Source organism: Miniopterus schreibersii (genome assembly GCF_964146895.1).
Source record: "Miniopterus schreibersii genome assembly, chromosome: 1".
Classification (NCBI taxonomy): domain Eukaryota; kingdom Metazoa; phylum Chordata; class Mammalia; order Chiroptera; family Miniopteridae; genus Miniopterus; species Miniopterus schreibersii.
The window spans coordinates 16,827,563-16,851,178 of NC_138101.1; the positions used below are offsets into that span (position 1 = coordinate 16,827,563).

At 34.7% G+C, this 23,616-nt stretch overlaps 1 protein-coding gene across 5 annotated transcripts in view; it reads left to right on the forward strand.

Annotated features, from left to right (window-relative positions):
• PCDH7 (protocadherin 7) overlaps positions 1-23,616 on the forward strand; it is a 449,878-nt gene that overhangs the window by 168,593 nt on the left and 257,669 nt on the right. For 2 of the 5 annotated variants that reach the window (XM_081131373.1, XM_081131370.1), the window contains exon 2: positions 17,514-17,706. In XM_081131373.1, coding sequence (XP_080987499.1) covers positions 17,514-17,706 — 193 coding nt within the window. Of the gene's footprint in view, positions 1-17,513; positions 17,731-23,616 lie in introns of all 5 variants that reach the window. The other 3 variants (XM_081131369.1, XM_081131372.1, XM_081131371.1) reach the window with 2 other exon arrangements.

Genomic DNA, 23,616 nt, shown 5'->3' on the forward strand with positions numbered 1-23,616 from the left:
GAAATATCTTTACAGCTCAGTATAATCAGCTCTCAGCCCCATAATGGTCTTTCCTGATGCATCTCCTGAGTACAATGGAAATGTGTCTCTTTTGCCCCAGAGGTACATTTGTAATTGAACCCTAATACGAAAATTGGGAAGTTAAGTTTTCCAATTTGCAGTAAGATAAATATACAGTAAAAGTAGAGTTTAGTTAAATTGGTTTAACATGTTCCTATTTTCTAACCATAAAAGTAACTTCAGGGGAAAAAAACCTCTGCATGAAATAAATCATAAATTGCACTTGAGTTTTTGTTTTGTGTGTGTTTTCAGTTTTTAAAAACTTTTGGTGCTTGTTGAGTTGAACTCTAGATCAGTATAAAACATGAAGAAATTAAAATAGAAACATGAAATCTGAAGGGTTTTAAACTTATTCCTGGCATTTAGGGCCTCAGTTTTTTCATCTGTTAAATATAGTGCCACATATGGGACTGAGTCAGGTCTAAGGTCGGCTCCAGCTCTGGTTTGCAGCAGAAGAGAAGCATACAGTAGCAAGAAGGTGGAATATGTCAGGGAAGGTGAGATTAGCTATAACTGAAGGCAGTTTTTAACTCTATAGGGCATAGTATTTCTAGGGATCGGAATCACCAAGGTCGTTTATAAAGTGCACATTCCTGACTCCTATCCCAGAACTACTAAATGTATATCTTGGGGTAGAGGTGGGGCTGAAATTTTAACAAATGTCATTTTTTTATCATGCTGTAATTAAGACCCAGTAATGGACCATACAATCAATTTAGCAGATCTTAGCCAGAATTTTTAAATTAAAGAAGAGAATGAAACAGGACATAATATGGTATATATATCAAAGTGCACTATATTAGTGGAGTAAAGGAAAATATTGTTTTATGAAGCTTCCTGTCTCTGTGTGTGTCTTTGTGTGTACAGTATAGGGATGCAAAATTTATTTATTACTATTAGTGATAAAGAAAAGAAAATTAAAAAGCAACTTTGAAGATCACTACCCCAGAGTTCTCTTACACTATAGATTTGAGAATGACTGTCTAGAACAATGTAAATTTAAGGCATCCCATCCACTTTGAATATTGCTAAGCTTACATTATTAACAAAAAGCCCTCAGAGTGTTGTATTATTTCAGATTTTAAAGGACAAAATGGTCCTTATTTTTACTTTTCTGACATATCTACTTTTTGTATATGCAGATTTTTGTTTTTTCTGTTTCAATACCCCCTTGCCTAATTTCCCACGCCTTTATTATGCCTAGTTCCTTAAAGCTCTATTACAAGAGGTAGGTCCCTCCTGAACCTGCCTTACTCACCTTCTCTTGCATTCACTTGAGCCTTTCAGCCAGTGGGAAGCAGGAGCAGGTCTTCCAACGAAAGGAGGACTCATCTGATGCTTTCCAAGATGTTCTTTGGATTTGCCTCTTGTTGACTCCATCCATTGAAATCTGTCTCCTTAGCTTTCCCTAGAATCTTTCTAATGTAGAAGCCACTCAACTATGACTCTTAACCCAACTCTTAACAACATACATCTGTTTGTCTGTGAGAGTAGGAGGAGCAATGAATGACTGCAATTCTTGGAATTGGTTCTTACAATAACTACATTTCCCGATAAAATTTAGGCCTGACTGCTAATTTATTGCCAGCTGTAACGACCATCTCATTATTAGCCACAATAATGTCAGTTGTAAAACAAATAATGTGCTCAGTGTTTTACATGGCTTATATCAGTGATTCCAAATTTTGATGTGTATCCCAATTATCTGTTTGTTTGCTTTTTTCCTAAACAAACAGATTCTCTGAATGTGGGGTTAGGAAGCTTCTGAATATCTAACACTACATGTACACAAATATTAGGACTCACTGGGTTGTCTAACTTAAATCTCTTAGCTGTACTCTGATGCAAGTACTCCCAGTTTTCCTTCCTATTAGAGATTAGTATACTGAGACTTAGAAGAACTACCCTGTATTAAATCATAGAGATAATCAATGCTAAAGCTACTGTGAGCAAAGTAGGTACCCAAGAAATGTTTTAGAAGGTAACTGCAATGGGAAAGCTTAGATATCAACTGCAAGTCCAGTGGTATTTCCAGTTGAAGGAAAAATGGGTGAAATATTTATCATTTAAAGAGTTCAGTCTTCTATCTTAAAATTCTTTCAGTCTTTAGATATTCAATTCTTAAAATTTACCCCACTCATGAAAGGTTTTCTTAATACACCAAGCATTTAAATTAGGTTAAGATGCTGTGTTACCTGAGGGGACTAAGACCCCATCTAGAAGGCAGTGCACAAATAGTTTGTCTATCATTACCTTGAGTATTCACAAATCAGTACACGGAAGTCACAGGACAGAGGAAGGGTAATTTGTCCCAGAAGGTCAATGCAATATGTTAGTAGCATGACTTAAATGCTAACAGGAGGAAGAGGTGACAAAGGCATGGTTTTAGAAATGCTTAATAATGCTATCTAGTGATGCCATTGTATCTAGGATTTCCTACTAGGAAGGACTAGTATATGGTTGTATGAAAATAAATTCAGGAATAACAATACACATTTTTAACATGATGGTGAAAAGTAGACTTATTACCAGTCAAACTGTTAACTGAGGAGCAACATAAAATACCCAAGTCATTTTTTTCCAGAGTAGATAAAATGAATGATAAGGAACATTCATTTTAAGTTTTTCTGTAATAGTTTTCAAAATGTAGGCTACCTGCTTCCAAAAGGATTTGAGATGTTTTATGATAAAGTGCATTTATATAATAGGATTATTAAAATAGAAATGGTACCTCAAAACCCACACAGAGAGAAGAATAAATAAATTTATCTACTCCACTTAGGTTTATAAATATATGGTGATTGAGCACTGAGATGTCTGGCAGCCTGGCAGATTGAAATTAGGAAGATTTCTCATTTTATTTTAGGATCAGAGTGGATTTTCAACCCTACTGACGTAGATACTGCGCTCTATCCCAGAATAATTTTGGGATGTGTTCCAAGCATCAATATTCTTTAAGTTTCCCAGGTAATTCAAATCTGCAGCCAGAGCTGAGAACAGCTGACCTGTGTAAAACAAAGCCAGAAGGCTTATTGGACTTGAAGAAAATAACTTAAGCGCACATGGTCGAAGGTGAACCGCATATCTTTCTCTTTACAATTGGTTTAAATGCAACAACAAACTACAGATAATGTCCAGTGGAGTTGAAATCTGAATGTGTAATTTTTTAGCTGGAGGAAACTCTGAAAATTCTTGATCTGAAGTGGTTAAGATAATTGACTTTATTTACCTGAGGACCTGTTCTGCCATCCTTTACTTTTAAATAAGCTCGTCTGTGCTAGCATATGGCTTAATTATACCAGCGATCTTGTCAATAGATGCAGCAGAAGTCTTATTGTCTGTTTATCAACTGCTCAGGGTTCAATCAAGGTGAAGCTATTGCTTGATGTATAAAAACTGAACTGTGGCTCACTAAACAAGTGTGGCTGTGGGCAAGATTCTTCCATGGGCATTGGTTTCTTCATTTACCCCATAGAGCTCCTGTGACAATTAAATAAGCTTAGAATGGACACATAGTAAGCAATCAATGAGTCTTAGGGAATCTCATTATGCATTTTAAGTACAACACTATCAACTATGTCATTAAGGAGGCTTTGCCTTCTTTCTGGATGTTCTGGGAAATGCCTGCTACCAATTACCGATTATCCCCTGGAAAGGTTTCTATTTCGATTGATCAGTCGTTGCAGTGTGTCAGTCTCTTGCTCAGCCACCTTTCTCTGTTTTACTACAGGGTTCTCTGTCAAACTGGGTGAAGATAATATATATCATCTCTACTCAATTCACAACCTGCCACTATAAGCAGTTAAATCATTCAAAAAACTGAAGTTAAGCATTAAAAAAGCCATTCCAAGGCGATTTTGTTTGCTCCAGAATACAAGATTTAACTTAACTACATGGTTTATTGTTAATGTTATTTCTCAATACTCAGATTGCATATAATGAGATCTAAGGGGCAGAAGCTCTGGTGAGTCGAAAACTTTAATAGGCTATAATGAATTTCAGAAACTATGGGTGCCCAAAGTGTTACCATTTTAGTGCTTTTAAAGTGAAAATTAAGATCTCAATTAAGTTATATGTACAAAATGGCAATATATATAAACTTATGTGGGGGGAAAAGACCAGATTCTTGAAAAAGTCATAGTGTAAAAACCAAAAAAAGAAATAAATAAAAATGTATTATTTTAGGTATGGCTCCCCAAGTATCTTCTAAATATGAAATATAAACAGGCTTAGAAAGCCAAGTAGTAGTGGTGGTAATAAAATATGATAGTACTGTGATGTTATTGCCTCATGGATTTACTTGTTTTATTCTTATAGTTCAAAATGTCCCTTTCCTACAGGCCTAAGTATTCAGGTTTTTTCCCCTCGAGGGGACAATAAATGAAACAAGTTGCTTTAACAGCATTTATTATTGAATAAAAATTGGAAATATTAGATAATTTAGGTTACATTTTCCAATTATGGCTGAAAATCAAACTCCAGCCAGTGTTTCTGGCTACCTGCCCTAATTTGTAAGAATTATTTTGAGTCCTCATGTTAGGGTCCCTTTGTGAGTACCCTCGTTTCCCTAAAGAATCATGACATGGCAACATGCTTACTTATTACTTTTTTTTTTTTCCTCTGAAAAGAAATAAAAAGAATTTATTTTTCTTCTTTCCTCTGAAAACCTCAAGATTTTATACAAAAATTCAGCCTCCTAAAAAGTTTTTTAGCATACATGTATAAACCAACATGGAAATAAGAAAGAAAGTAGCAGATGAGGCAATATCTACAAATGTAATAACTACAATCTGACACCAGTGAGGATTTATTAACTCTCTCCAGTGTAGATTAGGCTATTCTTGAAAATCAAGACGTTATCAGTTTGGTTTATTTTTTTCATGCTAGTGTGGTGGGAAAAATTTATTTCTTCCAAGTTGATGATTTTATTTTTAATCCCTATATCAGCTCCCTAAAACGTTGGCCTATAGACACAGTTTTGGGCTCAATTCACTGTTACATGTATAGAACTCTCTATGATGTAAAATCTGTTACACTTACAAGATCAAACTAGATCTTTATTGCATCTTTAAAATATTATCATTTATATATACAAAAGATGAGTCATGGCTCAGAAAAATTAAGTCAGTGGCCCAAGCTTATTCAGTTTATGTGTAATTGATGTCAGGAAAAGAAATTCTGGGTTTCCGCAAATATAATATTAGTTGTCTGATAAGAGAGGACTGAGTTATAAGTTTGAAGTGGCTTTCTCCATATAGATAGGTGGGGACAGACCTAGTCCCCTTCATTTTTTTGGTCTTGTTTGTTATTTGTATTTTCACTGTATTAAAAAGAATAATAAATATGAAAATAAGGTTATAAAGATTGTTTTAACATCTTTACACTTATTGAACACTTTCAATATAAAATAAACAAAACTATATATTTGAGTGTTTTATAGAATAAGTATAATTATCAAGAACTACGTGCTAGTTCTCAGTGCCCTACAGTGGGGTGATCAGAAATGGAAAAACAATTCAAATTTGAATGATGGCTCTAACCTCTTTTATAAATGTAAAGTCTAAACCCAACTGCTTTATCTCTTTCTCCCCACTACCCCTCAGGTACCATGCCTATTGTATAAGTTTCCTAGTGCTGCTATAACAAATTACCAAGAACTTAATGGCTTAAAACTATGCTAATTTATTGCCTTATAGTTTTTGAGTTCAGAAAGCCAAAAATGGGTCTCTCTGGGCTAATATCAAGGTGTTGGTAAGGTAGTGTTTATTCTGGAGGCTTTAGAGCAGCGATTTTCAACTAGTGTGCTGCAAAAAAATTTAAAACATATAATACCTAACTATTTAGTCAGGGGCACTGACCTCTTTTTCCTTAGATTGTCAATTAAAAATAAAAAGACTACAACCAACACAACAACAGCTGTCCAGTGTGAATGCCCTGACTTGAACCATAAATATATAGGTCACATAACAGAGTTGCATTTTATTGGTCATGTCTTATAATAAGGTTGTGTCTGGTTGGTTAATTCTTGGTACCAGAAATTGTTATATACAAGTATAGGCACCTCATTTTTTAAAACGTCACTTTGGAGCAAAACGGATAGGTAATTACTATTATTACTATTATTTTTGTAACTGAATCAAAATTATACCTAATTTTTTGTCAGATTGGCAAAAAATTAATATATTTTTGGTGCGCCCTGGAATTTTAGGAATTAGTTTATGTGAGCCATGAGATGAGAAAGGTTGAAAATCACTGCTCTAGAGGAATATTTGCTCCCTTACCCCTTCCCTTCCCTTCCCTTCCCTTCCCTTCCCTTCCCTTCCCTTCCCTTCCCTTCCCTTCCCTTCCCTTCCCTTCCCTTCCCTTCCCTTCCCTTCCCTTCCCTTCCCTTCCCTTCCCTTCCCTTCCCTTCCCTTCCCCTCCCTTCCCCCTTCCCTTCCCCCTTCCCTTCCCCCTTCCCTTCCCCCTTCCCTTCCCCCTTCCCTTCCCCCTTCCCTTCCCCCTTCCCTTCCCCCTTCCCTTCCCCCTTCCCCCTTCCCCCTTCCCTTCCCCCTTCCCCCTTCCCCCTTCCCCCTTCCCCCTTCCCCCTTCCCCTCTCTTCCCCTTCCCCCTTCCCTTTCTCAAGGCCACTCTAAAGGCCTCTTCCTTTCTCTTCAAAGCTTGTGAAGGTGAATACAGTTCCAACACTGTATCACTCTAACCTGGTTCCTTCCCTCCCCCTTCTACTTTTAAGAATCGTTCTCGTTGCATGGGGCTCACCCAGATAATCTAATGTAAGGTCAGGTGATTAACAAATTCTATCTTCAATCTTAAATGCCTCTTTGTATGTAAAGTCACCTATTCAAGAGTTCCAGAAATTAGGATGTGGACACCATTGGTGTCTATTTTCTGCCTAGCACTCCCATTTTCACTGATTTTTTTGTCATTTGACTTTCACTAAGGAATGAAAATTAGCAGCATATACTGGGCACTGAATACATTTTTCCTAGTGGACACTGGTAGCTTTTCTTTTTAACAAAATGCAGATAAGTAAGATAAAACAAGTGAGCCAGGAGGGATGGCAGAGGAAATGGGTTCACCCGGGTAGCAGAAGGTTTACCTGTATATCAGAAGATTCTGGCTCAAGAGTTTGGTTTCAACTTAGTTTAATGATTGATGCTTAAGTATATTTCAGAGTCTTACCCCATTTGTCTGTCCTGAACTTGAATCCAACCAGACCAGGGAAACTATTTAATGATAGAAACCTCCATTCCAAAGAATATGAAAACTCACGGTTTTTAAATGTATATAGTCACCTACACAGATTTCACCAGAGTAGTTCAAATGAAATGTCTTAAAAAGAAAATAGGAAAAAATCTAGAGCATCCTTTGAGTGGATCCTAAAATGCACGTTTCATTTTCATTCATTGCAGTATGGGAGCATTAATCCAGGTGCTTATGAGGCAGGCTCCTACCTGTGGGTCTAAGCTTCTGTGCATTTTAGGAGGTAGCTTTTTAAAGGTTATTTCTTGTCTTTGATGTTGTTATTGGTTCATTTTTTGTGTTTTAATAGTTGGAAACCTGGGCAGTCCTCTAGGAGTTCCACTTGGTTTTCAGCATTGCACTCTTGAACTGCTGCAGACTGTCTCCAGCTTTGTAGTTTAAGACACAGGTTTATCCACCGCATTCAGCCGCTTCTGGAACTCCGTGTGCGGGAGCAGTCATGCAAAGCAACCGAGCGGCCTGCGAACGGAGCTTTTGATGATTATCACAATAGCAAAATGGGAAAAAATGAAGGAAAAGAAACCCTTGCTTGTATTCTGTGAGTGCTTTTGTGTGATAAATCTGCACTTGCCCATGGGAGATTAATGCTTGAATTTGCAGCATGTAGATTTTTCCGCACAGTGGTAGGCACAAAGCAACTACTTAATCAGTTTTTGTTGGATTGAATGTTATTGTGAAGATAGTCTTTTTCTCATTAGTTGCCTGTCAGTATGCTCTTTTCCAAACTAGGACTCCCTCTGCCTTTCTGTTTTTCCGTGCGTGTAAACATAGAAACTTACCAGGGACTGTGTAGGGTCTAAAATGAGTTGGGAGGTGAAATCCAATCATGGCCCAGCTTGCTTTCGCCATTGTATTTCATGCCAACCTTGCTCACCTCTGCTATTAGAATCGTGCATTTGAGAGATGAATGAGGTCTCACAGCCTCCAGCACACAGTAGGAACTCAATGAACAGTTCATGTTGTTGAGTCAAAGAAGGAACCACAGAGGAGGTGGTTTCAGAGGACAGGGAAGATTTAGATGAGCATATTCCATGGAGCTCCCCATTGGAGAATATTTCACTTTTTAACCATCTTGGTAGCTTTTCATTAAGGTAATTGCCTAAAATGTTTGATTATTCTGCATAAGTTTGTTTATGATCTTATTTGTGAGTAAATGCATTCCAAGATGCATTAATATTTGCAATGCCAAGTAATATACAAAGGAATTTCTTAGTGGGTAAGCAAAGTCAACTTTAAAATTATTGATTTCAACCATTTATTCCGTGATCCAACACACCTGTCTTTTTAGTTTCAGAGAATTAAGGAACTGGAAAAGATCTTAAATATCATCAGCTATAACTCCTTCATTTTAAAGTTGAAGGTGCTAAAGCTGAAAGATTTATCTTTTCCCCAGATTCCACACTTAATATCAGAGCCAGTGCTTGAAACCAAAGTCTCCAGATTCTCCACCTTAGATTTATTTCCAAAATGGACAAGAAACATCAAAACACGTTAATAAGTGACAGTTGAATATAAACTATTTTCAAGGTAGTGCCGTTGAAATAGGGGTGTAACGGAGAAGCACTGTTTATATACTATTTGAAAAGTATACATAACACTTTAAAAATATTACTACAATGGAAAAGTATTTTTTATATTTGATTTTTTACAATTTTATATGGTTGAAATAAATTTAAAAAATAACATTTCACAGACGAGGCAAATTATATGAAATTCAAATTTTTGTTTCCATAAAGTTTTATTAGAACATGGCCATGCTTATTCAATTTTGTAACTTCACCGGCTGTTTTGTACTACAACAGCTGAGTCAAGTAGTTGTGGCAGAGAGCTATGACCTGTAGCTCTCAAAGCCTGAAATATTTACTTTCTGGTCCTTTACAGAAACATTTTGCCAATCCTCAATAAGTTTAAGAGAAGTTAGCACAAAGAGCAAAAAATAGATTGAATAATTGTGTCCACAGATAGAGGACCCACAATTTGTGTTTCAGGGCATAATATCTATTTTTACAGTTTTCAGGGGGAAAAAATGTTTATACACATTTACTACGAATTTTAAGCTTTAGCCATTTTTTTTTTTCTGATAGTTTTCATTATTGGGAAAATCTAAGAACCCCATTTGTAATTGTATGCTAGAGTAGTTCTTGCTGTTGAAATTTCTTATTATTTCTCCTTTGCAAAATCAGGCTGTTAATATAACCCACGTGGGGATGACATGAGAAGTGACAACATATGTAAAGTGAATAGCACTTTCCTTCGACATAGTAGTTACTATTTGAACACTGTCTTCCTTGCTCTTATGCAATATTATCTAGCTTATGATCTACTGGACTAAGAACAATGAATTATCACCTGCATTCTTAGTTTCTGAAGTACAGCTGTGAACAAATAGGTCAAAATATAATTACATACAAGTCAAAAGAAATATAGTTATTTGACTTCTCCTTCCCCAAGTTAGTGTTTTAATGAATCCAAATGTGTCAGCATGCTTCTTTTTAATGTTCTTTCATCTGCTATTGACTTGAAAGAAAGAAAGGCAGTTTGAAGTAAGGAAGAACCTTGAGATATTAGCAGAGGGAAACACCCTAAAAACTTAAAAGGCCTGATTAAAGTTTGTTTGAAGGTTCTGCCAGACATAGTCCAGCTAATGCACTATGGAATCCTAAGATATGTTTGTTCAGTAGCCACTGACACCTGTTTGAAATGTTTGCAGAGTAATCAAGTAGCAGCTCATTTGCAAGGGAAGATCTCAGAGTCTTAGCTCCTCTTTAATAATAAAGTGCAGCCGTCCTTAGAACTGCAGTGTTCTGCTCCATGACGGTTTCGGCGCTTTATGACTGACAAAGAGAGTCATTAGAAGTCTGTTTGATGGACATAACTAAGTGATCTGGAAAAAAATTTAAAAAAGCCTTTTCAGCCCATTCAGAAATAATTGATGTGACTGAGACAGCTGTATGTGAGTTCCAGATAAGGAGATTTATGGGAAAACTATTGAAGCTAAAAAGGAAGGTGCACATTTAAAGGTCCCAATAAAGTTGCCTGTAAGGCACAGAGCAGTATTCAACAGGGAGGGAGGTTTAACCTGAAGCTCTTTCCTGTGGCATCCTTAGGGTCCTATCTTCTTGCAAATAAAAGCGCCGTAAATGCTGTGTCACTAGGTTATAAGAAATGGATTCCAAGGGAAAAATTTTCTGCACTCTCACCTCGATACTGTTTTCTCTTTTGCTGTAAGTATTGTGTATTACAGGATATTCCCAAAGTTCAGCTGTTCTATTTTTCCGTTTCTAAAATTAGCCACTGCCCTATCAGAAAGTAGACCATTTTTATCGTGCAGGTTGGTGCAGGTTGTAACATAGAAGATTTTGCTAATGCTGTTAGATGGAAGGCAAATTGTTTCAAGTAGTCTGTTTATGGGGCGTAATATTTGCTTCTCTGGTGTGATGTTTACCTTTGAATCTAACGATTAATAATGGATAAAAATAAAGGCATTATTATTTATATATTTTTAATATGCATCTGATCTCTATTGTTTTCCTAGCAACTATAAATGAAATTAATGACAACTGGAGACTTCCACTTCAAGAGACACCCTACTATAAGAACTTTCCAGATATTTTAGAGATCTTTACAAATATATTAAAAGGGAACTCCAGATAATATAGAATCGCTGGAGTATTGACTGGATCTTCAAAAAATAAATAGCATTTGGAAATGTTATACATAGTATTTGGCAATGATTGTATTACAAAAACAGAATAGCATATTGATGTTAATTTTAAAATTAATTTCCTGACTGGTGCAGACTGTAAATAGTACATGTGATTATATCAGTACTTTCAGTAAAGAAGGGTAATTATATAGTTCTCCAGAATAAAAAAATGAATATTTTCAAGGTAAAATAACAAAATGAGGCAGCTAGCGTAGTTGTAGTTCAGCTGGACATCAACCTTTTAGTTATTTTTTAAAATTACTTTTTAGAAAACTGTTAAGTTCTCTAATGAATTTGAAATGTATGAATTTAACTTTCCTAGAACCCTCTAAATAAGAGCAGGATGATATCGGGCTGCTAGTATGTATTTGAAGCGACCTCTAAAACTGTTATAATGCACAGATTTAGGCTTACTGTTTGGTAATTTACATTATTAATCACAGAGATGCAATTTTACAAAAAATAGTAATAATCAAATGCTCATCACATTTTTCCTTCGTAAAGGCCTTACCCCTTGAAATTATGACATTAGAACACAAGCCTTCTTTCTGTAATCCAAATATATTCTAACTCCCCTCCTCATGTAAGCAGGCTGCCTTTCTACTGATCCCAAGTTCACCAGAATACTGGTTTTAGCATCTGTTCACTTATTTCAGAAAAATATAATCAAAAATATTAACGAGCAAATGCATTTATTGAATATGAAACATTGTACACCCCATGGCACCCAACTTAGAACTTTATTTGCTGTATCTGACCTTTCGAACTATGAGGCTATGAGGCTGATTTTACATGGAAATGATTGTGTCAGTCATACATCCCTACCTTGGGCTCAGCAGAATTTCCAATGAGGACGGACGGATGGGAAGAGGCAGCCATCCTCGCGGCCACCCACATCATGGGGGCAAGAATAGAAGGCAGAGGTCCTCCCATTAGCACCTCTGCCCAACTCCTCATACGACCTCTACATTTTCAGAAAATCAATAAAATAAAATTATATTAAGAGTGGGCAATGCTGGCTCTCAGTCTACAGTAGTTTAAATCAGTGTCACCTCGAATGCATTTCCATTATCTGGGGACTGAGATGATGATGCAGGTCCATCCAATACTCCAGTGATTGTATATTATCTGGAGTTAACTTTAATATATTTGTAAAGACTTCTAAAATACCTGGAAAGTTCTCATAGTAAGGTGTGTCTTGAAGTAGACGTCTCCAGTGTGTCATAATGGAATAAAAAACTAGTTGATAAATGCCATTCTAAAATAATCCAATATCGAGAAGTTCATGCCTTAGTTTTTGAAAAATGTGTGTTAATGTACATGCATATTTGTTTTATAAACAATTTGTATTCAGAACAATAAAACTTAGTGCATTATTAGGAGAATTAAGTTTGAAATTTCATATGATTTTTAAAGATTCTATTTAGAAGCATTGTGAATTCCTGGGCCAGTAATATATATATACATATATTTCATTTTAAGAAAACACCCTAAAACATAATGGGAGATAGTTCTAGTTATATCGCTGTATAGCTGTGGCCTGAGGTATAATACCTTTTATAGTATATGTCTTTGAGGGAGCTTAAGGCTCTTTTGTAAACTATCTCATTATTTCTCGGGGAATTTAAGTTAGTAAGGGGCAGGTATTATTATCTCTATTTTACAGACCCTGAGCCTAAGGCATAAGAACCAGGGGTCAGCTAACTTGTGTGAGGTCAATAGGGAATCAATAGAGGTGCTTGGAATAGAATATTTTTCTGTTATTTCTAATACATGATTTTTTCTCATTAAACTCACACACGCCCCATGCACGAGTTTCCTCACCATGTACTATTTACCTTACCTTTATAATTTTATTTTTCATTTCATTTCTAGCTTAATTTTATTTAGTTTACTTATCTTTCCTTATTTCTTTCATTCCTCAACCACCTTATGTTATGCTTGCATCTTCAAATATTAAATGAAAGCAAAATTTTTTCAATGCCATGAAGACAAAAAATATAGATAAATAAATCAAGCTATTAACACAAATCTTTTTCTTTTAACTGAGACCCTACTTCTCTCTTTTGTCATATTTTTAAAATTAGAAGTTTATCTCCACTTTCTCCATTTCTCCCTATATTTACATGTTGCTCTTTTACTTCCTTTGCTCTCATCTCGATTCTTCTCTAGAGTTTAGAGATTTCATAGCCACAATGACCTTCTAAGGGATGCATCCAATGGACATACCACAGTCAGCATTCGTCTATATGTCTCTGGTGCTTTCATCATATAAGATTTTCTTTCTTTCTAGAAATGATCGGCTTCCTTGGCTTCTGAGGTTCAAAAGCAACCTGGTTTTCTTACCTACCCTCATTTTCATTATTTGCTGCTGCCCCAACTGTGGACTCTATAATCAGCCCTCCAATATATATGATCTAGCAAACTTCATTTAGAGGTCTCGGCCCACAAAGCTCTCTTTTGCAATGCCTACCCTCAGTTCCCAAGTAGGTTTCAAAGCATCATTTTTGTACCCTTATTTTATTGGAAAATTGATCATATTATATTTTGTCTCTTTTTATATAGCTTATAAGATTTAATTTCTTAACTGTGTAGAAGCATTGTTGGAACATCCTTGAAACCCATAATGTATACAGAACAAATGTAGGTATAGTGAGTTAATGACTGAATCCAGTCAGCCCACAGGTCTTGCTGCCAGTTCTCATTACAGCTTCTCCATAGTTCACCCTTTTCAGCATAATCCTCTGCCTTCAACAGTTCTTCTAACCCCTTTTCTGTAAGAAATTGACAGATCAGATCTTCAACTTCACCCTTTTAATTAGGTGATTCATTTGCCTAAATAAAATTTTTGATTTCTGCTTCCTCCTGTTTATAATTCTCACACACATCCCCCTCAGAATTTTTGGAATGATTTTCTTGGAGACTTCTTTCTTTCATAACTTGTTCCATTTTCAAACACATCTTCACAGCTTTAAAGAGCTGGAAGGCTGACACTCTTCCCAAGCTCTTCTGCTCTTTCCTCTTTTAGAAAGACCAGTTTGCCTGTGTAGGACCTGAAATCATTTATTACCATAGAAAGAAAAATACAAAGCTCAGACATCCCAGGTCACTGGAAGTCTTCATGTCTATCCTTTTGCAAAAGTTCTACTGACTCCCAAGGGAAACTCTATCAACATTTAGGGGACAAACTAGTTTCCTGGGTCAGTTTAGTCTTTTTATCATCTTCCCATGTGTTCTTTTGATTGTAGAGTTTCTCCTTCCTCTATGTGCCTTTTTACCACCTGGGGAGATCTCATAAACCCCTGGTATCTAGTCCCACAGTGAACACTGATTGCATTGTGCAACTGGTATCAGCATTAAGTTTTTTCCATGTGCTCTGGGTAAATCTAAGCTACATTTTGGTTGAAGAAATACTACTTAAACCACTCAGATTCAGAATACCAGTAATTAACAAAGTGACACATGTTTAATGCAAACTCATTCTCTCTGCCACACAATTGACAAATTGCCATTTTTGGTTTAGTCAATACTTCTGGAATATATAAATAATATGAATTATGTGTTATAAATTTTTCTGTAAAACCTATCTTCTCAATAGAACTAATCTGATGTGAAGGATGATGAAATGCTTGACTATCATCTATATAAATTTACATGTCTGATTTACTATTGAAATTAAAGCTTAACTCTTGCAGAATTCAGGAGTTAGGGTTCTGCACTAATTTGCTTCACATTGCCAACTTAAATACTTTGCCACAAGAATTTTATTTATTAAATATCATCAAAATAGAATTTAAATGATAGTAATACAATGCTGATATTGTACTGTAAAATTCTAATAGGATATTTTAGAAAACAGATTAAAAAAATGATTGCTGGGGTAGTTTATGCTCCATTGAGTGATACTCTTTACTTTCAATTTTTATTGTGAATTATTTTATATTCATTTAGATATTTTAAATAAAAAACATTTTGTACAAAAAGGAAGCATTCATGAATCCAAGTATTTTTAGTATATATATTGATCTCAGTATTTAAAAATCAAAGCATTTTTCTTTCCATCATTAAATTTAATATGTAAAATAAAATATTTAGTGGAGATTAAAGTATTCACAGTCAAAATTGGGTAGGAAATTAAGAAAGTAAAATGCACAGATAGAGTCATTGTAGTTATTTTATAATACACTACAGAAAAATCATTACTTTATTTTTGACATTTGTCATTGCAAACATAGCCTGTCACCTGCCTCTCCATTACTGTGTCATTACCTTTAGTAGAACCAGCATATAAGCCCCGAAGCATCACTCTGTTTTCTGTTTTTGTATGAAAATGAAACACCGTTTCTCATGATTTCTTATTCACTATCCTTTTGTGAATTTATAAATATAAACAGTGTATTTTCTTATATATTTTGAACTTCTTGTGATAGTGGAGACTGACTCTAAAAGATTTGAGACTCATTAAAATAGAATTTGATATTGCTATGTCTTGAAGTGATAAACCTATTGCTATGTCTTGAAGTAATCATATGTCTCCATGATCCTTGGTGATCTTTCCTAAATTCAACATTGTCATTAAAATATCATTGTTTAGTAGTATATACTTTGGTGAGTATCTTCTCTGTACAGTACAATGTGGTTTTTGGAGACTGTCAGTGGTCTTATTTCCAAGGTGAGATTGAAGACATAAAACATAACACAGATAGTTTGAAATCAACTGGGAGTGGTAAATGAAAAAAAAGAAAAGAAAGTATGTACACATAAGATAAAGCATCATAAATATAAAGAGATTTCCATAGTTACTTAGATATAAGGTAAAATATCACAATCACACAACTGTAAATAAAAATAAGTATTATTATTCAAATAAAGATAATGTTTCTGTAGAGTTTATTGCCATCAATTTTGGCCCATGATGTGTATGCTGTTTATATTAGAAATATTTTGTAATTGTTTTAAAATACTTCCCTATCAATGCAGCGAAACATCATAAAGAAGAGACTGAGCTTTAAATGTTTTCCCTTTACAATAAAATTCAGCATTCTAAAAGTTTGATTTTGACCTAGAATGAAAAAGATTTTATAATGACTATATAGAACAAATAACTACGTGGAAGGTGAGGTATTGGGTTACAAATACCAATAATGGACGATATTCCTGACCAATCTTCTATCTGAGGTAAAATAAAGGGAAGATTTATGGAAATGTGTATGTAGCAAAGGCAGTTTATAAATTTGGGGGAAATGTCACAATTCTTCTTAGCTTTTTCTTTAATAATCTATCATGTGTCCATAATCTTTAACATTTAAAAAAAATTTTAATGGTCCCAATTTGGATTAGTGATTTGCACCATTAGCATTCAAGTTATAAAAGAGCAAAAAGGATTCTTTACCTTACTCTCTATTTTCTGGCAGCGTTGGATTTATACTTTATATTAGAAAGAAACAGTATAAGTTGTAGGTTTAAAAAACCTATACATTTATGCCATTTTCAAATCATACAAGAGTTTAATGGACCCAACTATTGCCATGAATATCCTGAGACAGTTATTACAGAATCTTTTTCATTTTTTTTCAGATATTATGTGTGTAACATTGTCAGTTCATGACATTAGTTTGTTTCCTTAATGAACCTAATTTTTTGTTTTATTTTGTAGTTACAATAATGTGTAAATTCCATGCATATAGTAAATCTTTAGCCCAACCAATGTCAGTATCATAGTAAATTGTGGGGTCCAATTAGATAAAGATTTGCAATACTTTATAAGTCCAGCTTAAATGCTGTACATGATGTTACTTGTTTAGAGCAAATAATTGTTGTAGAAAGCACATACAATTACATGTTTAATTTATTTTCCATTCCTTGGTTTAAAAGACTTTTATCTATCATTTCAATACTACCCTTAAGATTTCAAGGTCAATAGGTAATACTTTTAATATGAATGAAGTAAGAAATATATTCCTATTTCCTAGCACTGTATCTAAATTCCTATTTATTGGCTGTAACTTTAATAGTTTAAGTCACCTGCCAGAACATGCATTTTAAACCATTATTTCATATGGAAAATGTATTTAAAAATGAAGAGTTCTTACAGTGGATTAGTTCGGTATTTATTGCTTTCCCAAATCACTGACCCTTGCTTTTATAGAGTCTATTTGTGTAAAGCCTATTTGAAGTGAAGACTACAGAATAGAAAAAGATTGACTATGTGGAACTAACATAGATCTAAATGTGTGTTTTAGTGAAATTGCTGTTTTCTTATCTCTGTTTCAGAAAGGGAATTCTCAGCTTTTCCATAATAAAATCTAAGTACGCATTGCCTCAGTTAATACAGAGTTAACCAAATAAATTTCAACATATCATATTAACCATTTTGTATTGAATTAGTTGTCAGTAGAGCTTAATGTATGTAATTTATGTCTTTTTTAATAAGATCATTTACAATCTTATATCTTAGTGACATTCAGAATCTTTTCTTTTGCAGCCATTTCGTAGAGTGACGTTTTCTGTTGTGAGTCAGCCTCAGGACCCACATCAGGGGTCACTGCAGAGTTGCTATGACAGCGGGCTGGAGGAGTCAGAAACACCAAGCAGTAAGAGTTCATCAGGGCCAAGACTGGGTGCCCTTCCACTCCCAGAGGACAACTATGAGAGGACCACGCCGGATGGCAGTGTTGGTGAGGCAGAGCATATGGAAAATGGTAGGGGCAAACACAACATCCACACACATAACCACGCTAGCGAGCCACAATAAGTAGACTCGTGAAGGTCAGTCTAAAACCAAACTGAAACAGCTGACACTAAAACTATTCTCTTTGAAATAATGGAGATTTCCTAAAGGACAGAAATGCCAAATAAGGGAACATAATTATGTAGATAAAACTCACCATTGTAAAACAACCTGTCAGGTATAAACACATTGACAAATAAGAGTAGTACCTGTTATGAAAAAAAGCCTAAATTAGTGCATAATATTGACAAGGTAGACTGTGAGAAAGGCCTTGTGTTACTGTGTTCTGTTCCTTTTGGTCATGCAACTATTTCTTCAATGCAACTGTCCAGTCTTAGTGAAGGGAAATGACAGTAAACACACTTTGCTGTACCCTTTCTCCTCGGGATTTAGAAAAGCATTTTCAAACCTTTCCTTTCAATGATAGTTGAAACGGAGCCTCAGAAGTATATTCTAAATGCTATTAGAATTCCCCTCTCACTTAAGTGTAAGGTTTTTCTCATTTTTGTGCGAGGAAATGGGAGGAAAACTAATCATAGCACTCTCAAGTCTTACCCCGTTTACCCCGTTGCGACATGATTCTCATAATTACCCCAACGATTGGCCTTCCGTACATTTTCCTCTAAGTTGTCAAATTAAGATTGCAAGTAGTACTTTCAAACCTTTATACATTTGTTTATGTTCCTGAAGACAGTTAGGTGATTTATTTTTTTGGATTTCAGGTTATAAGTAAATGCCTGAGGAATAGGTCTGTGTCTAATAATGGCATGGTGAATTTCTTACCAAGTTTATTATTATTTCAAGTACAAAAGGAGATTATATGTAGGGAAAGGAAGGGGAATCACACACATTTTATCTCGTGGAAACTTGAAATTAATTTGTCTTTTATCATTCCATCCCCCGAGTAAAATAAGACATTATAACTTTTTGTGATGCTATGCAAATAGAGCATATTAATGCAGGAGAAACTGATTTTTTGGGGGAAGTTTACCTATTAATATTAAAATTCAACATTAGAGAGTGATATATTATAAGTAACCCCAAGTGAAATTATTGCTAAAATAAACAATATTAAATAATTATTTTTCCACATTGTTATCTGGGTGAGAAGATATGTCAGGGTCTGATGATTGATAATCCCTCTGGATTTAGAGTTTAAATGGCATTTTGCCTTATGGCTATGAAGGCATGCTTATCTGTGTGTATGGTGGTGTGTGCTTATGTGGCTGGGAGTTTGATATGGTTTTTAAGTATTAATTTTAGTATTTTTAAATAAGTATAAAACTATTTGATATGAATTGCGATACTGATGAATATCTATTTAAGGCAAATATGTTTGAAATGCTTTGCACAGAAGTAAAAATTAAATTTAAAACACTGTAATAATATTTTATATATGCACATGCAAACACATGCACACATCCAGGAAAGCAGGATTAATTAATTTAAGAGCATTACTATATCTGTGATTACCTTTTCATGATACTATATAGTTTTATTTGTGTTTTTAAAAGTACTTGTCTCCTTATAGACAACATAATGAATAACTAAGTATTTTCTTATGTGAGCTATATTAACAGAAAAAACTTTGTATCATGCGCATTATAATCACATTTTAATGCTATTTTTTATTTTTTGAGTTTAGGAGATTCAGTGACTTTAAAATAAGAAAGAAATGAATAATAAACATAATTATATTTGACAAACACACATTGGTTACTTTTAGGAAATATACATGTCATTGAAAACCTAACAGATGATTTTGTTAAGAGACTAGAAAGTTTACTATTTCCCAAAGAAGGCTTTTAGTTATTTTTTATAACCATGATTTTGTCTTGGCAACAGTAAGGACCATCATAATATAACTGATTTTTCCTGATTTCATATGTGACTGACACTTGAAATTCAGAGTTTACATACGTTTGTCATCTGCTAGCTGTGATTCATGTTAGCCCTGATCTATAGGTATGACAGAAGGAGATGTGTGATTCACTTTGGGTGATCCAAATGTAGCAGTTGACATTTGAATAAGAGTTTGGTCGGGTCCAAGTGTTCAGACTACCATCTAGCTGTAAAGTACAATTGTATTGCTTGCATTCTGGTAATTTCATTTTCAATTTTAATGGGTCATTCTGACATAAATAGAATTGGAATTGAAACCTGTCAAGTATTCATTTGTTATATTTAATTGGGATCCAGGTAATCGGCAGTGTTTTGCTTGGTTAGGTTTTAATCAGGATTTGTATTGGATTTTCCATAAAAATACCATTTTGGATGCTCTCCTAGTTCCTAATTATTATTAACTCAAATATTTTCCTTGAATATGAACCTATGTGAAACTATGCAGTTATAACTATTTTTTTTGGATTGACTTTCATTGTAAAATTTAGAAGATAATTTTCAGTGCAATTATATACGACATTCTAACATTCTAATGTCATAATGCAAACTGGGTATAAGTTGGGACAGCTAATAGTAAAAATAAGTTTTCACAGCTGCTATAGTAAGGACATAACTAACCACAGGAAAATGTAAGTAGGTAGGCAGTGAAATGCACGTGTTTTACAAAAGCCTCTGTCTGATTTCTGTACTTTAGCATAATAAACAAATTTTCATTAAGAGGGCCTGTGGGTTAATTCTTTTTATAACAAGCTTTATCTTATATTCCAATACACATTAGTGACAAATGATAAATGAGATTTTATTCTCATATTAGCTTAGGAAAGAGAATGCACTGTAAGGAGAGAAAACAAACATAATTTCTTGAAACCCGAGTCTAATAATTAGAATGAGACCCACCAATATGATAAATTCAAATCTGGGAAACTTGAATCCCATGGGTTTCTGGGAAGAAATAATGAAAATTATACCACTTAAAATATTTTAAGAAAGCCCTTATGAATTATACATTTATTCATGAAAACTATCACTAATATATTTTTCTTTTCCTTTAATTAATTATTATCAATAGTATGATTATTTCAAATAGATTCTTTGATAAGACTGGGAGAAACTGGTTATTTATTATATTTTTAAAATGCATTTAGTGGAATCAAATATTTTAAAATATGGAGTTTACAGTGGGAAGTTGAGTAATGATAAAATATTTGAAAATGAAATGTTAAAATAATTAAAACCTACAGTAATGAATTGATAATTCAAGCAAAAAACAAATATTAGGTTTAAAAGCACCATCACATTAAGGGAAACCATTAACTATGCAAAAGCTTGCCTTACTGTTAATTATGCAGGAGTCTTTATACTTTCCCTTGGAGTGGTATTTCACAATTCCTTTAGGTTGATTGTGTGTATTTACCTTGGCCCCCACCTTCATGCCCTGGTCTGTCTTCTCTTCCCAAAGTACCCCCTAAATCATATTTGCAAGGCTAGCCTGGCTTTGCTATGTATCACTTGAGCAGATGTATTGTTTAATAACTCAAATATAAAAAATGCTCCACTTGACCTCTAATTCCAACTTTGCCATTAGGATTGGGTGGGTCACTTACTCCATCTGTATCTACTTCTGATCACCTATAAAGCCATTAACTAAATTAACTCCAAATCTTACCCAGATCCAACAATTTGCAATTCTCCCCTTATATCCAATTACTCTCCAGAACAGAAAGAGACCTTGGGGTTTCTTAGTGAGATGGTGAGGAAATTTGGTAATATGTATTAATGTGGGCAGGGCAGAAGTAACTCTAGGGCCTTCCTTGCAACCCATGTATCATATGTGCATTCTAATAGTAAATAATGCCCGTATTACATAAATGAAAGTAGTGGACTGAGTCCAGTGATGTGATTTCTAGCCAGGTGGGTGGAAAGGTTGGCACCACAGCAGGCCAGGTAGGAGGCAGTTTCGGAGCCTTCTTCAAGTCACATTACACAAGAGCATCTGTAGATCCGATCTGGCCCTGGGTGCAATGCCCTTAAAAAATATTAATTATGATGAAGTCATCTCATAGTAGAATAAGCACATTTACTTTCTCACTTAACAGTGTAAACTTTGGTCAGACCAAGAGTGAACTGTATGTATTTTTCCCTAGGTAGAATTACAAATAGTATAATATAAAAATAAATAAAAACAGGAAACTGCTTTCCAGCAGTTGATTTATAAGGCAGGTTTTAAAAAGTTAAATGAGGTCAGCAATTTGACTACTCTAAACGCCTAAATAATTTTATCCCTCTTGATTCTCTCAGATACTTAAGACATAATTTTGATTTGTATACATTAATATTTGTTAATTCCCCACTTCCAAACTTTCTGACTTTTGCAGACTTGTATAAGCCGCACTTAATTGTTGCCTTGTTCACTGTCACTCCACGTGCTTTAAATAGTGTTTATGTCACGTTGTCCTTCAAGGTTAAAACGTGGTACAGTCCATCACCAACCCATTTGTTACCTGCCATGCACTTTTTTACATTGCTTTCAGAAATAAATGACAGTCTGTGTGAAATATTATTTGGCAATGAACCACCATATTTATATGACTAAAGATAACGAGAATATAGACAAAATTTTTTGTGAGATCAAGGACCATGTCTCTTTCTGCTTTCCTGCCGCCTACCCAGTGTTCAGCAGTCATCTGTAAGGTAGTGTCATCTAGTAACTGTATCGCCTTGTCCTGTTTTCAGTTTAGACTGAGCTATGTGGCACTGCCGCCTCTCCCGGCTTTCCAGAGATGCTCGTGCACTTGTTAATGTCATAAGCACACTACCTCAAAACACATGCTCTGCAAAATTTTTCTGCAGGAAGACGCTAGTGTTCCTTGGAAAGAATTCCTTCTCATGTCTCTGCATTTCGCCACATCACTCTAGTTGCAGTGTCTGACTGAGGCTGCCGTTTCTACTTTTCCAGCCATCTGTGGATTGGTCTCTATCTCCCAAGGGTCCTCAAGAAGTCCACATGCCCTCACTTCAGGAAACCCCTGTTTGCTCCTACATCTTGGTATTTATTAGAGAGGAATAGTGGTTATAAAGACCATCTCTAAGCCAGGTCTCAGCCAATCCAGATGTGTGTATAGCAGCTTTCCAGTAAAATGAGCAGCAGGATCTAATAGAACCTAAAGAAGATATTGTCCTAGAGAAGAGGCAACATTGTGGATAGAATGCAATGATCTAAAAATGGGCTTTGAAATCTAATATCAGTTTCAATCCTGGTTTCTCCCCTTACTAATAGTATAATTTTATGACCTGCCTTAGCCTCACTTTCTTCAATAATAAGTCAAAAGATTGTGGAAGAAACTAAATAGGATAATAACGCCTAATAATTTATAAATAAATATAACAGCAGTAGTAATTTCACTATATTAATTGATGATAAAATTATTTACTATTATTAGTTAAATAATGATAAAAATTGTGATTATTATTAAATAGTTAGATTGGACATAACACAATGGCTTTGTCATCAAAACATCATAAAATGTTTAGTCTCACAAAGATTGCATCATATAATCACTGGTAAGGATAATATTCTGACCTTGAATACCTTTTGCTGAATGTCTCATTTTTGTGGGGTGACAAGGGCAACAACCAGGGGCAATAACCTTTAAACGTATCGAGGATCCAAAATAAGGGGAAGGAAGGATTCTACCTTCTAGCAGCAAACACCCCAACTTTTTCATTCAAGGCGGATGAAGCCATTATCTTCTTACATTCTTGAAGCTCTCTTTAAAAAATTGTTTTACATTTTATACCCTGCATTCCAGTTGAATGAGTGTTTGTCAGGTGTACATGTCCTTTTGAACTGCTGCAAAATGCTCACACTGAAAAGGAAAACAAGCTGAAAAAAATGTCCAATTAGTATGCTTACCGAACTCTCAGCCCTTTCTTTTTTAATCTCAGTATTAATAAT